The 13,947-nt window shown below is 31.8% G+C and overlaps 1 protein-coding gene across 7 annotated transcripts; it reads right to left on the reverse strand.

The window, feature by feature from the left end:
* Positions 1 to 1,093: 1,093 nt before the first annotated feature.
* On the reverse strand, positions 1,094 to 12,940 carry LOC135847783 (uncharacterized). Of its 7 annotated transcripts, none has more exons than XM_065367492.1 (7): positions 10,917 to 11,267; positions 10,653 to 10,771; positions 10,460 to 10,553; positions 9,855 to 9,968; positions 9,535 to 9,642; positions 6,875 to 7,024; positions 1,094 to 1,232 (listed from the first exon to the last, which is right to left on the reverse strand). In XM_065367492.1, exons 3-7 carry the CDS (start codon positions 10,483 to 10,485, stop codon positions 1,190 to 1,192), a joined length of 441 nt encoding a protein of 146 aa, XP_065223564.1. In that variant the 5' UTR covers positions 10,486 to 10,553; positions 10,653 to 10,771; positions 10,917 to 11,267; the 3' UTR covers positions 1,094 to 1,189. The 7 variants fall into 7 exon arrangements, with proteins under 7 accessions (XP_065223564.1, XP_065223563.1, XP_065223562.1 ...); XM_065367491.1 differs by having other exon boundaries at positions 1,100 to 1,232; positions 6,855 to 7,024; positions 10,917 to 11,269; XM_065367490.1 differs by lacking the exon at positions 1,094 to 1,232 and adding an exon at positions 12,609 to 12,940 and having other exon boundaries at positions 1,609 to 7,024; positions 10,653 to 10,702; positions 10,917 to 10,982.
* Between the last annotated feature and the right edge of the window lie 1,007 nt (positions 12,941 to 13,947).

Raw genomic sequence — 13,947 nt, forward strand, 5'->3', positions numbered from 1 at the left:
AAAAATGCCCATTTGGTCATTTATATACTTAGGTACCTAGGAAGTGGGTCTCATAAAAGCCTAAGAAAAATGAACTCTGGGTCGAATATTGAAGGAATTGGTTCATAAAGTTGTAATAACAGCTTCGGTACGTATCTACATATATTTCTCATGTTTTTGATAAAATTGGATTCTAAAACGATTTTTTTCTCGTTTCTTTATTAGCAGAAAAAATACATGAATATTTGTTGGTAGATAAGATAGGTACGTAATGTAGGCACACTAATTAATAGAGTAGGTATCCGAAAACATAAATAAAAACAAAGGAAGTTATTTGAAATATCTATATACTCAATAATAATCAACGTAGAATACATACCTAATTACCTACTTATTCATAACTACCTGCATCAAAAGCCTCAGAATATACAATAAAAAGTTCACTTGAAAGTTGAAAAAATAGAAATACACTAACGTTGATTTTTTTTCAAGAAAAATATCAAGATATGGAGGTACTTTTACATGTAAAAAATGATGCCTGGTTGAAAAAAAAAAGTTGATTAGAATATGCTTGGATAGCTGAAAATAAATTGGAAGAAAAAAAACAACAAGGTACGTGAACTACGTAGGTATAAGCAAGCTTGAACTTCAGATGAAGAAATATAAAATTCAGTGAATGAATTTTCTAGGTAAAGTAAGTAGTTATGACCACTTTTTTAAAATTAAACTTCCTATCAATTTTTCTTCAAGTCAAAATTAACACGAGCGTAAATTACTGAAAGATGCATGAGTAAATTTCTTAAATAACAAAAAAAAAGTTTTACGAGGCAAGAATGCTCTATTTTTCATATTTCCCTGGTAGGTTTCATCATCATTGCAAATGCATTCAATTCACTATTGCTGAATTTATGATTAAGCCCTTAGGCAGCAAGTACCTCGAAATTTAAGTACAGTTGATCCCAAATGAGAATACAGCTGTTTACAGAACTACATACTTATGCAATCAGATTTTTCATCCACTCTCCTCCCCATCACAACTGATCAAAAAACTAACGAAAGTACCTACCTGATGACTAAGGGATCTCAATATCTTTGCGAAGCAAGTCCACCATTTCTTCATGCTCATTAGCTTGAGCAATATTTAAAAGTGTATGATTGTCAGAATTTTTGGCATGTAAAATGGCTTTTAGTGAATCCAATTCATTTTTTTCTAACAAAGAACACACTGAATATTTTCTGCATTCTCCAACAGCCTGAAACAATTGATGAATACATTGAAGTAGATCTGCTACATCAGATCCAGATTTAGTCAATTCTAGAGGTGTCTTGTTTTGAGAATTTTTTACGTCATAACATGCACCATTTTGTAAAAGTACCTGGGCTGTTTTTAAATGATTTTTCCTGATTGATACATGAAGCGGTGTATCCCCTTTACAAATAGTCTCAGGCATAGTAATTAGTTGTACATCGATCCTGGCTCCTGCATTTATTAAATGTTGAACTATTTCATTACAGCCATTCAAGGCAGCCAAATGTAATGGCGTCCAACTGTAGTAATCTATTGGCCAATCCTCACCCCCCCGCACTTCTGAATTTTTAAAAGTTGATAGCAATTCAGGTATACCAGTTTCATATAATCTGAGATTGGGATTCGCTCCATTTAACAGAAGAAGTTCAGCAGTTTCTACATCTCCTTGACTAGCAACATAGTGTAAAGGTGAGCCGAATTTTTCATCTTGACCATGAATAATCGATAATTTATAAGTTGGATGTTTTTCCATTATGGTTTTTATTTCTTCACAATTCTTAGTTATTATAGCGCTGGTAAGGTTATTGTATAATTCATCCAAATATTTTAAAAGTTGGTAGAAGCGTTTTGATTCATTTTCGAGATTTGATAAGTTTTCAGGCATTCTTAGTTCAATTATGAAATTGTTTAATAAACTGGTCAACGCATTACATACCACATGAATATCACTGGATTCAATTATTTCTGAAGTAACATTCTGTAATGCATCATTATTTGTGGTTTCATTTTCTGTTTCCCATATTGATAGTATAATATCAGTTGTGAGCAAAAATGTCTCATCCTGTGATCTACTTCTTACTTCCTCTGCTCTATTTTGTAATTCTATAATTACTTGTACTTCTTTTGATATCTTATTGAATGCATCATCAATACTAATGTCATTCGCCTTTGAAAGTATAACCACCTCGTTTAGTAAATGGTTTTTCAACCTGTCAAGTTTTGGAACCAAGATTTCATATTGGTCCGCCATACAGGGATTATCAGTGTTAAAATAATTGGGAATAATATCTCTGAATTCATTTATTAAAGAATGCAGTTCTACCAGGGTATTCCTCATTTCACCAATGTCATCATGTATGGGGGAACAGTTGAACATGAATCTGAAGGAGGGTAGAGTTATTTCTTTCCAAGTTTTCATTGGAGGTGATTCTGGTTTAAAACAAGGTATCAGACAACATTCCGAATTGACTTTAAAACCTATCAAATTGTCACATTTTCCATAGTTAATTATGATAAGTTTGAAGATTTTGTTTAGAGAGCAGTACGTTTCACATTTCTCCTTATCAAACAATTTCATCATTTTGTTTAATATCTTGTAGGTGAGGTATATTTGTTTGCTATACTGCAATGTTGTTAATTCACATTTTCTGTCATGTAAGAAATTATTGAGATCCAATTCCTGATTATTCAAAGTTCTATATTTTGCAGGAATGTTGATGTAAATATTTTTACAATTATAACTTGCTCCGCTTCCAAACAATAGTTGAATCATTTTTAAACAGTGTTCAACACGTTTAGGAGAAGTGTAATTGACAGGGAATGTGATACATTCATACAAAATGATATTCACAACATTAGAAAAATTGATACGCTTTTTCATAGCATGCATGATTACTTCAACAATACCACGTTTAAGCAAAAACAAGCTCCATCGACCAATAACTATGTCCCATCCATAAAAATCTATGAATTTATCAATGACATTAATATCTGTTTTATCAATCAAAAATGTTATCTTATCTGAAGTACAATAAAAATCACACTGAAAATTTGTATATAATGACTTGATAACTTTAACCCTATCTGAAATAGAATAATGCTCATTATCTTCAAATAGTAAGTGATTATCTTTAATCTTATTTGAAGTAAAAAAACTCTCAAAAGCGTTGAATAATAACAGATTTTCTTTATTATTGAGGGTGTAAGGTTTGCCGATTTCAAATATGTTGGTCCTTGATAAATATTCCAGAAACTTGACACTGCTTCCTCTCAGAATAGTGTCTATGAAATTTTCTAGTGTATCTTTAATTATACTCATATCATACAACTCAGTAAAAAGGTTTGCAATATTCAAGTGGTCCTCCTCAATGGCTGTTTGTAGGAAAGTATCACTCCAGCTTTGATCCTTCAAAAACCTTCGTAAGGATTCCTTATTATTTGTATTATTTGTAACTAGTGCTTTTGTTAGTTCTTCATACCTATGTCTTGCACATATGTTAAGTAAAAAATTCCGTGGTGCATCCCGAAAGTTCTCAGTGATTCTAGTGATTTCGACTTCATAATTCTTTAACAGAGGTTCTATTATTCCACATAATATGTAGAATGCATCAGACACTATAATTTCAGTTCCTGATTCTTGTATAAGAATTTTTATCAGAGTTTCAAGTTTTTCGTTAGGATGAACAAAATTTTGATTGCAAAGAGTTTCAAGCTTTTTCTTGGAGTCAACAAAGTCTTTACTTTCAAAATCCTTTTGTGCCTTTGATATTAAAAATGCACAAATTTGTTGTTTAAAATTCCACACAAGTTCTTCAATCATGATGTTATAAATAAATCCTACAATATTTGTAGAGTCGACTATTTTGAACTCTTCCCATATGTAATCAGCTGTAAAATATTCAGCAAAGGTAAGATGAATGAAATTTGGTTTATTGTTTTTATCAATCACACATAAGCCACTTTTGATTTTTCCTTTAACTAATTTGTCTATCAGAGATCCTATTTTTTCAGCAGTAATTTTCAATAAAAATTTTTCCCGCTCACCTCTAAGTCTAAGTGTTGTCCAAACAGCCAATTTTCTATGCACGTTTAAAAATTTCCGATATCCTTTTTCATTTTTTATGATATTCTCTACTGTGTACATATTGTGATCATAACCAGGATCTGATTTTCTCTGCTCTTCGTGATATTTTTCTTTTATAAAGTCCTCATATAGTAAATTTAAATTCAGCTTTTCCTTGAGTTCTTTTTTATCTTCTTCAGTAAGTTCCTGATTTTTTGATTCATAAAATTTTTTGAATAAATTTGAGAAAATTTTGGCAATCATGTACATTTGCAATGGAAAGCCACCAAACTTTCTTTGGAAATCCTTTGTATTGTCTGAAAACATTCTTAGTAATTCATTAATATATGCTTCAGAGCGTTGTGCATCCAGTTCAACTATTTCTAATTCCTTCTTCCAAAATTTCTCTAGAAAAATTCTCTGATCAGCGTGAGTAAATGGATCTAACTTGTATGAAAATGTACCAAACAAATTTTCTGCTCGTTCTTGAGCATTAAGAGGGCGAGAAGCCAACCATATTTTTTTTGTGTGACATTTCAAAACCTCAATCAATTTGATTACGATCTCTTCATAAAATGGAATGATTTCATCAAATCCATCCAGTAACAGAGCTATATTGCGCTGATTTAGAAAATGCGTAAATAATTGGATTTCAAACAGGCATAATGATGACAATTTCATCGTTTTCAATATATCGCACTTCAAATCTACTTTTCCAGTACTTTGTACGTATGAAAAGTCAAATTTCACAAAATTTTTTTGGCATGAAAATTCTGTAATTTTATAAAGAAATTTTATTGCTTCCTCCACATCACATTCCTTCTTCCACTTGTATAACTCTTCTGAATAATCTTTCAGATTACACCTCAGAATCCATATATGACTTGAGATGAACTGTGTATTTATTGCTAAACGTGATAAGATGACTGATTTTCCCATACCAGGCTCAGCAGCAATAAGGACCACTTTATCAGGTACATCCATAATGTTATTTGGTTCTGTTTCTGTTTTTCTTGTGTCATCCTCCACTAAGAATTTATGTAATTCTGATGTACTTCCTTTGGACTGCTGCCATACATAATTATCTCCCTTCTGCTTGAGCCAGTGAATGTTATTGTTTGCATACTTACTACAGCACTCGTTAAATTTTTCATCTGTGTCAGAAATTACTATTATATCTTTCCTTGCCTGAGGATCTAATTTAATGTTGTCCTGCTTTTGGTGAATTACACAGAATTTAGACTCCTCCTGCTCAATTTTTTTATGAACGTAGTCATATCGAGAAAATGTGCGGCTGATGAAGAAATCTTTAGCGGTATCATACTTTAAATCTTTTGGAGCTTTACCTATCTTAATATTTTTACTATTTTCAATCAAACTAAATAAAAGATCTCCTTCAAGTGCTTTCTGTAATGAATATTCTAATTTTTTACTTGCCAATGCATTTATACTTACACACTTTTCTCCTTCTTGAAATTCAAAAATTTCTCTCATCCAAAGTTTCTCTAATGAGCTCTGTTTCAGATCAGTCAAGCTATTTTTCTCATCTGTTTCCTCGCTCCAATTAACATTTTCAGTCAAATTATTTTTAAATTCCTCAGCCAAAGGATCATTTTCACGAGTGATGAAAATAATTTTTTTTTCACTTCTTTTTTCTACTACAGAAGATAATGTTTCAAATAATTTCTGTTTATCATACTTAATTTCATTTTCACATTCAACCACTAAAAGATTAAGTGTTCCTTTAGACTCAAATGTACTTTTAACCAGATGTAGTGTACTCCACAAAGAGCTCAAATACATAGAAATGAAACTGGCGTTAGCCTTGTACTTATCCATACCTTTTAATGCTTGGATGACTTTAATAGCACTTAATCTGGTAGTCTTGCAAGGACTGATAAAGATGAAAATTTGTTCTTCTGTGCAATTCAAGAAATCGCTCAATTTTGAAGGAATATTGTCAAATTCTATGCCATATTTTTTAATTTCCTCACAGTAGGTATCCAAGGGTGATACCATTTACTTCCAACTTTTCAATTCTTAGCTTGATTTTTTTAAAACATGTTTCTCCATGTTCATTTTTGAAAAAGTATGCTTTTTTTGAATTCATCCATTTTGATATATGTCTAAAAAAGTGATTTGTTGCTAGTTTACTGTCTTTCAAGTTGAACTGTTGGCTCATATTTTCTGCAATTATTTTACTGAGCGCTGATTCATCAGGCATATCAATGGCAAATACTAAATTCTCAAAAAAATCAGTTATTTCATTTTCAGAAACATCGTGTGAAGTACCTTCTAGTATAGATCTTAATTCTGCCTTTTGAGGGAATTTTGCGAAATCAAGTTTCAACAGTTTAGCATTTTCCTTCTTGAAATTTAATATTTCATCATTTTCTTCCACTGGTTTGAAATGATCATGGTTCTGTAAACCAATATTTGTACAAATTATAAAATCCTTAAACATGCCATTTTTAAAGTGCGGATGTGTTTTTATTTTTCGAAAAGATTCAAAGTATTTTTTTAGACCAAAATCATTATTGCTTCGGGCGACGCTGAGTAAATCAGTTGCAGTGATCTGTTTTTTATTATCAAGTTTATGTTTAGCTTGCAAAAAGCGATACACCCATTTACCATTGTTTTCTCTGTATCTAAAAACCAGATCATCAAAATCTTCTGCAATAGCCATTTCTGTCGCTAAAGCGAAGGCATACTGCTCATTTTCGGCATGTTTCTCAAGGCCACGTTGTATAAAGTAAATTAATAACATTAATTGATAAGAAATACCATGAAGAAGATTTTTCAACCTTGCAGCTTTATATTCTTCAGTTTCTTCTGGTTCCGATTTGAGGTCTGCAGTCAGTGTTAGTTTTGTTGATGAGGCAGACGTTTTTGATGGTTTTATTTCAAGCATACTGTTTTGTGATGCATTTTCTTCGTTATTAACCGTGGTTGAGCTGAAAAAAAATTGAAAGAAAAAAACGATTAAATTTTAATTTTAATAATAGGTACATTTTTTATAGCATATTTTTTCAAAATTTATTAAAAATTGAAAATATGGCTATTAGGAAATTGCGCCAAAAATACCCTGAATTGCATAAAGTAAAAAAAAAAAAACATAATTATACCTGCAATTGCGCCACATAGAAAAATTGAATTTTGCGCTCAAAATCATTTTTAAAAATTCTCAAAAAAAAACATTTGAATTTTTCACGAAATACAAGTACGAGTAACCCATTTTTATGAGACGCATGACACATTATGAATAATCTGAAAAATTTATGTTTTGGATTTTTGAAAGAGTGTTGTACCTATGTAGTATGTACAACTCATGGAAATGGGTCGATAAATTCAAATAAGTATACCTCTATACCAAAGTACGTATTCTCATGATTTTTTATTTTTCATTTTTGACAGTTTTGAGCTCGAAGTTGGGTCATAATTTTTTTGAGATTTTTGGAAAAGTGTCATGTGACTTACCAAAATGTAAATGTACTTGAGAAATTCGAATACCTAAGTATGTGCATATTTGGGCGAAAATGTTTTTGATTACCTGTAATTTTTGAAGAATTTTCAGTCCAGGAAGTTTTGGTAGAGATCGACGGTGAGCTGAACTGTTCAAGTGGCGGAGAAGCAACCGAGAAAGATTTTAGTTGAAGGAAATTTTTTTAAATTGCGAAATAATTAAATGCTTATCTCGATTTTTGGGTATTTTTTAGTGCACACTACTTAGGTACTTCTTTGTTTGTCTCCATAGTGCTTCATTAATTATTGATCAGATATAAAATCATTTTCAACAATTGCTTTTCTCGCATGATTTTAACCTACCGTAAAGTGGGGCTATTTGGTAAAGCGGGGGTTATTTGGTAATTTTTGTTTTGGTACTGTTACGGTTATCTGTAAGCGAATTATGGTCACACATGATGAATGTTGACTGTTTAGGTTAAAGTAGAAAGTCAAACGAACATAATGATAGTCTAATTTCCCAGATTGAATAATTTTTCATCGAGTTATGATAATTTGAAAATTTAGGTGATTTTTTGTGTTTTTTTTACTCCCCCAAACTTCATGTTAAATGAAATAGAAAGTGAAATGCTAGCTTTTTCGTAGTATATTCATTGTGTTCTGTAAGAGTGCGGCTTCATTTTAAGACCAAAACGAAAACTTTCGGTGCATTGTAGCCAGAGAAATTTACATTTGAATTCGTTGGGGCTATTTGGTAACGTGCAAATTTACCATCCATTGTTCTGTTTGTGCTCGAGTTTCAAGCATGAAAATACAAATTCCAGCAGGAAAAAGTATTATTGAGTGTGATTTAATCACAGCTGAAAATTTAGAACGTATTACCAAGGTAAAGGGTGATTCAATCTAAGCTGAAAATTTAGAAATCCAGATGTCCACCAAAAAAGTTGTAGGTGATAAGTATAAAACTTCTGAAGCCCAAAAGAAACATAAATTTTGATAATGAAACTGGGGGGAGGGGGGTCAAGAGGGATAACAATTTTGATAGAATAAAGTCCATAGCCGAAGTCAAAATTCAAGAATTTTATGCTGTAACTTTTCAAACTGAATATCAGCAATACACTAAAATCTGTTTTGGCTAGGCAGTGGAAATTTTAAATAAATCGCATGTAAAAGTTGAATTTTTGCTATAAATATCCCTCTGATGTAATTTTCAACTTTCCGAATGTATAGGATGATGATGTAGCTTTCTGTAGGTATCAAAATATTATTAAGAAAATAAACATCTTAATTTTGCATAGAGGTGCCTTCAAATTTTCAAAAGGTACTTTAAACTTCTATTTAGTATGTAAATATAAGTATGGATGTGTTTTTATTAATCAAACATTTTATTTTTCTTGATAAAACCTCATTTCCTTGGTTTTTAAGTCATTTTTACATGTGTTTAAGCGCAATTCTCAAATAGCCCCGCCTGAAAAACCTCCAAAATTCCCTACTTGTGCCCCCCGGAAATGGTTTTGGGGGTGAAGAATTTTGATTTTGACCCCTCCAGGTTGTAGCTCTATACGATGCGATACTTTAGCAATAATCACATTTCCGCTAACTTACTTGGAAGTACTTCATTTTTCTACTCAAAGTCGAAAAACCTACCAAATAGCCCCACTTTACGGTACTTTGATAGGCTTGTGCAGGTATCTCCTCTTCAATATTTTTCAAAAAAATCAACCAAATTCAAGTAGGTACTGCCATATTTTTATAAGAACTCAAGAACATAGATGAGTTTTGATTTTCCGCCGACATTACTTTGGTTCTTACATAGAATAGCCAACCCGTCAAATTGACACAAGCTTATGTATTTAATTTTCCGTCGATTTGCTAGTTATTTGAATTATTGTCAAGCATGAAGTATTCTGCAGATCATCGTTTACTATACGGTAGGTACTTAAGTATTAGAAGAATTATGAGGCAATCGTTATGAAAATGAATAAGTTTGCTCATCGTTTACCTGCAGTTTGGTGCCGATTGTTTTTCTGTCGAAAGCTGTACACATTCGCCAGTTTTCTGTTTTTTATGATGTTCCAATGTGTTTGCCTCTTCTTCATCAGAAATTTTTCTGTAAAGAATTGAATCAAACATTTAGAATGATAATTGATGAGTAGGTACAAAATATAATAATTTATTTGACCATGCTTAGTGATTTTTTCGATAAACTTGCCAGTTCTTTGAATTGTAGGGCATGAATTAATATTCTGTTGGTCATCGCTTAATATAAAAGAAATTAGGAATCAATCCTTATAAAAATGAACTCTTAGTTTGTTCCCTTACCTGCAGCTTACTGCTGGTTGTTTTGTTGTCGAATCTTGTGCACATTCACCAGTTTTCTGTTTTTTACGAGTATAATGTCCTGATGTGTTTGCTTCTTCATCGTCCGAAATTTTTCTGTGAAGAATTACGTAAATCAAAGATTGTAGAATGATAAGTAGGTAGAACTAAGTAATCATTTATTTGACCAGTTGAGAGATTTTCTTTGAAAAACTTTGTGAATTAAAATATGTTTTTATGTTTAACCAATTTTTGTGCTAAGTGGAATTGTTGGAAAACAAATATGTGGATTATGCCTGTCGATGAAATCATTTTGAGAGTAATTTCCTACACTCATGAAATTCACAAAAAGGTGGCGTGAACCACCATCCGTAGAAATACCGAATGCATCAGCTTTTTCTTTTAAATATTCTTTCACCTTTCTCATTCCCTAAAAAAGAATGATGAAAAATAAAACTGTGTGGGTCAAAAATTCACTCTTTTTCAAAAAAGTTTTGGTGGAAAAAATTGAGTTTTGAAAATTTTAAAATGAGATATGAATCCCCCAATTTTGGTTGGACTGCACTTAATAATCTAACAATAAGAGCTATACTGAGGTGGGTACCCACCTGGACTTTCTTCCTTTTGATGACATTTTTCCAAAACAAGACTGTTTTCACGATTCGATGAGCTCTAATCTGATTCACCGACTAGATCTATTATCTGTAATCACATTTAAAATGTGCCAGCTCAACTTTTGTGGCTTAATAAGCGCATTTCATCATGCATAATAATTATAAAGTCTGTGTAGAATGTAGATACCTGCGTGAATGTCTGATGTTTTTATTTTTCATGCGTCTACGTGGACATCACTGCAATGCAGGAAACCACGAATAAAAGTAAAATTCATAGATAACGTATTGCTTCGATAATTTCTGAAACTGCCATTCAATATTAATACCTACTGCAACATTAGGCTACTAGCGCCCATCGCATGTAGGTACAACAAACAATCATTTTAATTTAAATACATGCTATAGTTAAGGTACCATACCTAAGTATTTATAATATCTTAAACTCACTTACCAAATCACATTGCTAATTTTCATTGAACCTAAGTTATATCAATTGAACGAGTAACCTTAGAAATCCCTATAAAAATTACAACGAATTACTTAATGAGTACCTACAGCGGAATAATAATTCGATCACAGTTTTCAAAAGTTCACCGATTTTTATTTTTACGATTCAAATTTATATCAACTAATAAGTTTTAAGTCTTATTGTAAAACTAGGTAGGTATTATTTTATTTAAATAATAGCACTTGCATTGGAGATCCGCGCAATGGACATGAACCTATTATACTTATAGGTAAACATAAAAACTATGTAAGCATTGCAACTGCGCAGAACATGCATGCACAAAACCTCTGCACAATTCTTGCCAGTGATAACTACATACATCATATTATCAATTTGTAGCATATTAAATTATTATTTTTTTCGTATTTTATCAAAGTTTTGGTTCCAATTAGTACGAAAATTAGAAAGAGAAAAATAATGCGATTTCTAAGAGTGAGCAATTATTCAGAATACATCATTATTATTACGATAATGAAATATCTGATTAGGTAATCAGCACAAAAAATTACGCGTATCGAATTTCTTGACGATAGGTATACCTATGTACTGAACTACAATAATTTTTATCCATTCAGCGATGTAGTTTTAAATTCTGGTTGAAAAAATACTCTTTTTAGGCGGTTACTAATATGTACCTATACCTACCTACTGTGGTGTAACTTATTTTCCAGAGTTGGAATTATCCACTTTCCACTCCACCCCCCCCCCAATGGTTACATCAGTTGAGAAAATGATTCACTATTTTTCATTTTTCTCCTATCAGCGAAAAAGTGATGCCGGTAGCCCCCCCCCAAGTTGAAAAAATGAAAATAAAATCGATCTATCGAAAGTCTTTGTTTCTGTGCCAGAATTTTTCCAAGTGATCCCCTTTTCGAGAAAAAACTTTCTCCGGCCCTGCAAACCATATTGGCCTTCCTGTAAGGAACTCCTCAAAGCTTAGAAAATTATTAGAAATAAGAATAATAATCAAAATCAGAAATTTTTTGAACGTGTTAATTTCCACATTGAAATTGTTCTGCATAACCTCCTTTTCAAGGAAAAACTTTCGTTTGACTCTCAAATAATGTTTGGAGCCCCCAAATTTAGAGAAAATAAAAAAAAAAAGATGAAATTGATTCATGTACATAAGTTTTGAAAATTTCTCATTTATGGACAGAATCTTTTTAAATAAGTACCTTTTCAAGAAGAACATTCCCTCGGTTTCCCAAATAATGTTGGTTCCCTAATATGCCCTTCAAAGTTGAAAAAAATCAACAAAAAAATGAAAAATTGATATCTGCACTAATTTTTTGAAAATGTTTCATTTCTTGGCAGAATATACTCACTTTTAAGCGATCACATTTTCGAGAAAAACCCTTCGTGTGTCCTCAAAATAACGTTGGTCCCCTTGTATAACCCCCCCCCCCCACAAGTTGAAAAATATCGGAAATTATGAAAAATTTATTTCTGTAGGTGCAAATGTGGTATTTGAAAATTTTTCATCGCTGAGAAAATACTTCTATAGATATTAAGCATTACCTACGCATTACCTACTGACGCTCATCGTATGTGCAATAAAACAATTCTAATTCAATGTTGTAACTATATGTATAAGTACTTACGTATCTACATAATATCTTGATTTCTTGAACTCACCAATTCAAGCTTCTGATTTGTGTTGAATCTATGCCATTTGAACACGAGTGACTTTAGAAAAGTAAAAATTACTAATGAGTCCCTAATAAGAGAGTAATAAAATAATGTCAATCACAGGTTCCAAAAGCTCGTCTGTTTTTGTTTAACCATTAACATATACCAACTAATCGGTGGCCAACTATCTATCTATGGAATAACTTTGAATTATTTCAAACAATAGCACTTGCAATTGAAAAACGCACGATTGTACATAACTTACTTATTAAACGCGAAAACTAAGTAATAACTAATGAGATGAGATTGGGCAGTACCTATCTCAGTGGAACTGCTGTATAATACCTACTACAATTTATATGTAGGTACCAGTGATAACCTATCAAAAAATTATCAATGTAACGCACACGTTATATTTTCTTTTGTATTTTATTTTATTGGAATGAGTTGGCTATGATTTCATAGTTCAAATGTTTGAAAGTAAAAAATATGTAACGTGATTCACTGGAAGTTATGGTATTTTTACATTTAAGTAGGTAAATATAATCTGATAATGAGTCATGATTGCACAATGCACAAATTGTAAGTACATAGAAATGAGAAAAAAAAAGTATGCGTATTGTGTGCTGAGATATTCAGTGTGTTAATTTACGGCAACTAATTTAATTATACCTACTTATCTACGTAGTTATTCAATGTGCATCCAATGGAGTAGTTTAGAAAAATTACATCAAATTTTCTTTTTTTGAGTGGGTAGTCGAGCCCGGATGGGTACAAAGTACTTATCTACTCTTCATTATACAGTACTTCTACCTACATTATAAATTCTTCAAACGCATTAGGATTTTACTAAAAATAGAAAAACAGAATGTCTCTTGTCTTTTATTTCAAGGGAATATTTAATGATCCGTCAACTCTGATTGATACATTTCTATCATTATCGAGCCGATCTGGAGCCTTTAGCTAGGGTATGACAATTGTATAGCATAGCAATCTCAAATCTCTTTAAAAGGCGTTGTAATCAACTTCGGTAGCTGAGAAAATCCTGCGATTAGTTCAGATTTCAGCTGAATCGCAGATCCGTGATGGGTTGAAATGTACATTTCTTTTAAGTTGGGAATCTCTTTTTCAAAAAAATCCAAAATCAGCAATTTTTGCAACATATTGCTCAAGACTTCTTTTACCCAGGCACACCATAAAGTCGACCCCTCGATTCAATTACGACCATTTTCGAGCTGATTTGAAGCCTTCAGCAATATTCCAAATCGCTGGAGAACATTATTCAGCTTTTCCTGAAGGCTTTAGATTGATCGGGAAATGGCGGAAATGATTTAGGTGGCAAACT

This window comes from Planococcus citri, chromosome 5 (assembly GCF_950023065.1).
Source record: "Planococcus citri chromosome 5, ihPlaCitr1.1, whole genome shotgun sequence".
Classification (NCBI taxonomy): Eukaryota; Metazoa; Arthropoda; class Insecta; order Hemiptera; family Pseudococcidae; genus Planococcus; species Planococcus citri.

Excerpts from the sequence above, each read along its gene's own strand:
- LOC135847783 (XM_065367490.1), bottom strand. The coding sequence starts at position 10,485 with ATGTCATCAAAAGGAAGAAAGTCCAG. Across the intron at positions 9,969-10,459 it reads TCAAAAGGAAGAAAGTCCAG|AAAAATTTCGGACGATGAAG; the intron begins GTGGGTACCCAC and ends AATTCTTCACAG. Across the intron at positions 9,643-9,854 it reads CAACCAGCAGTAAGCTGCAG|AAAAATTTCTGATGAAGAAG; the intron begins GTAAGGGAACAA and ends AATTCTTTACAG.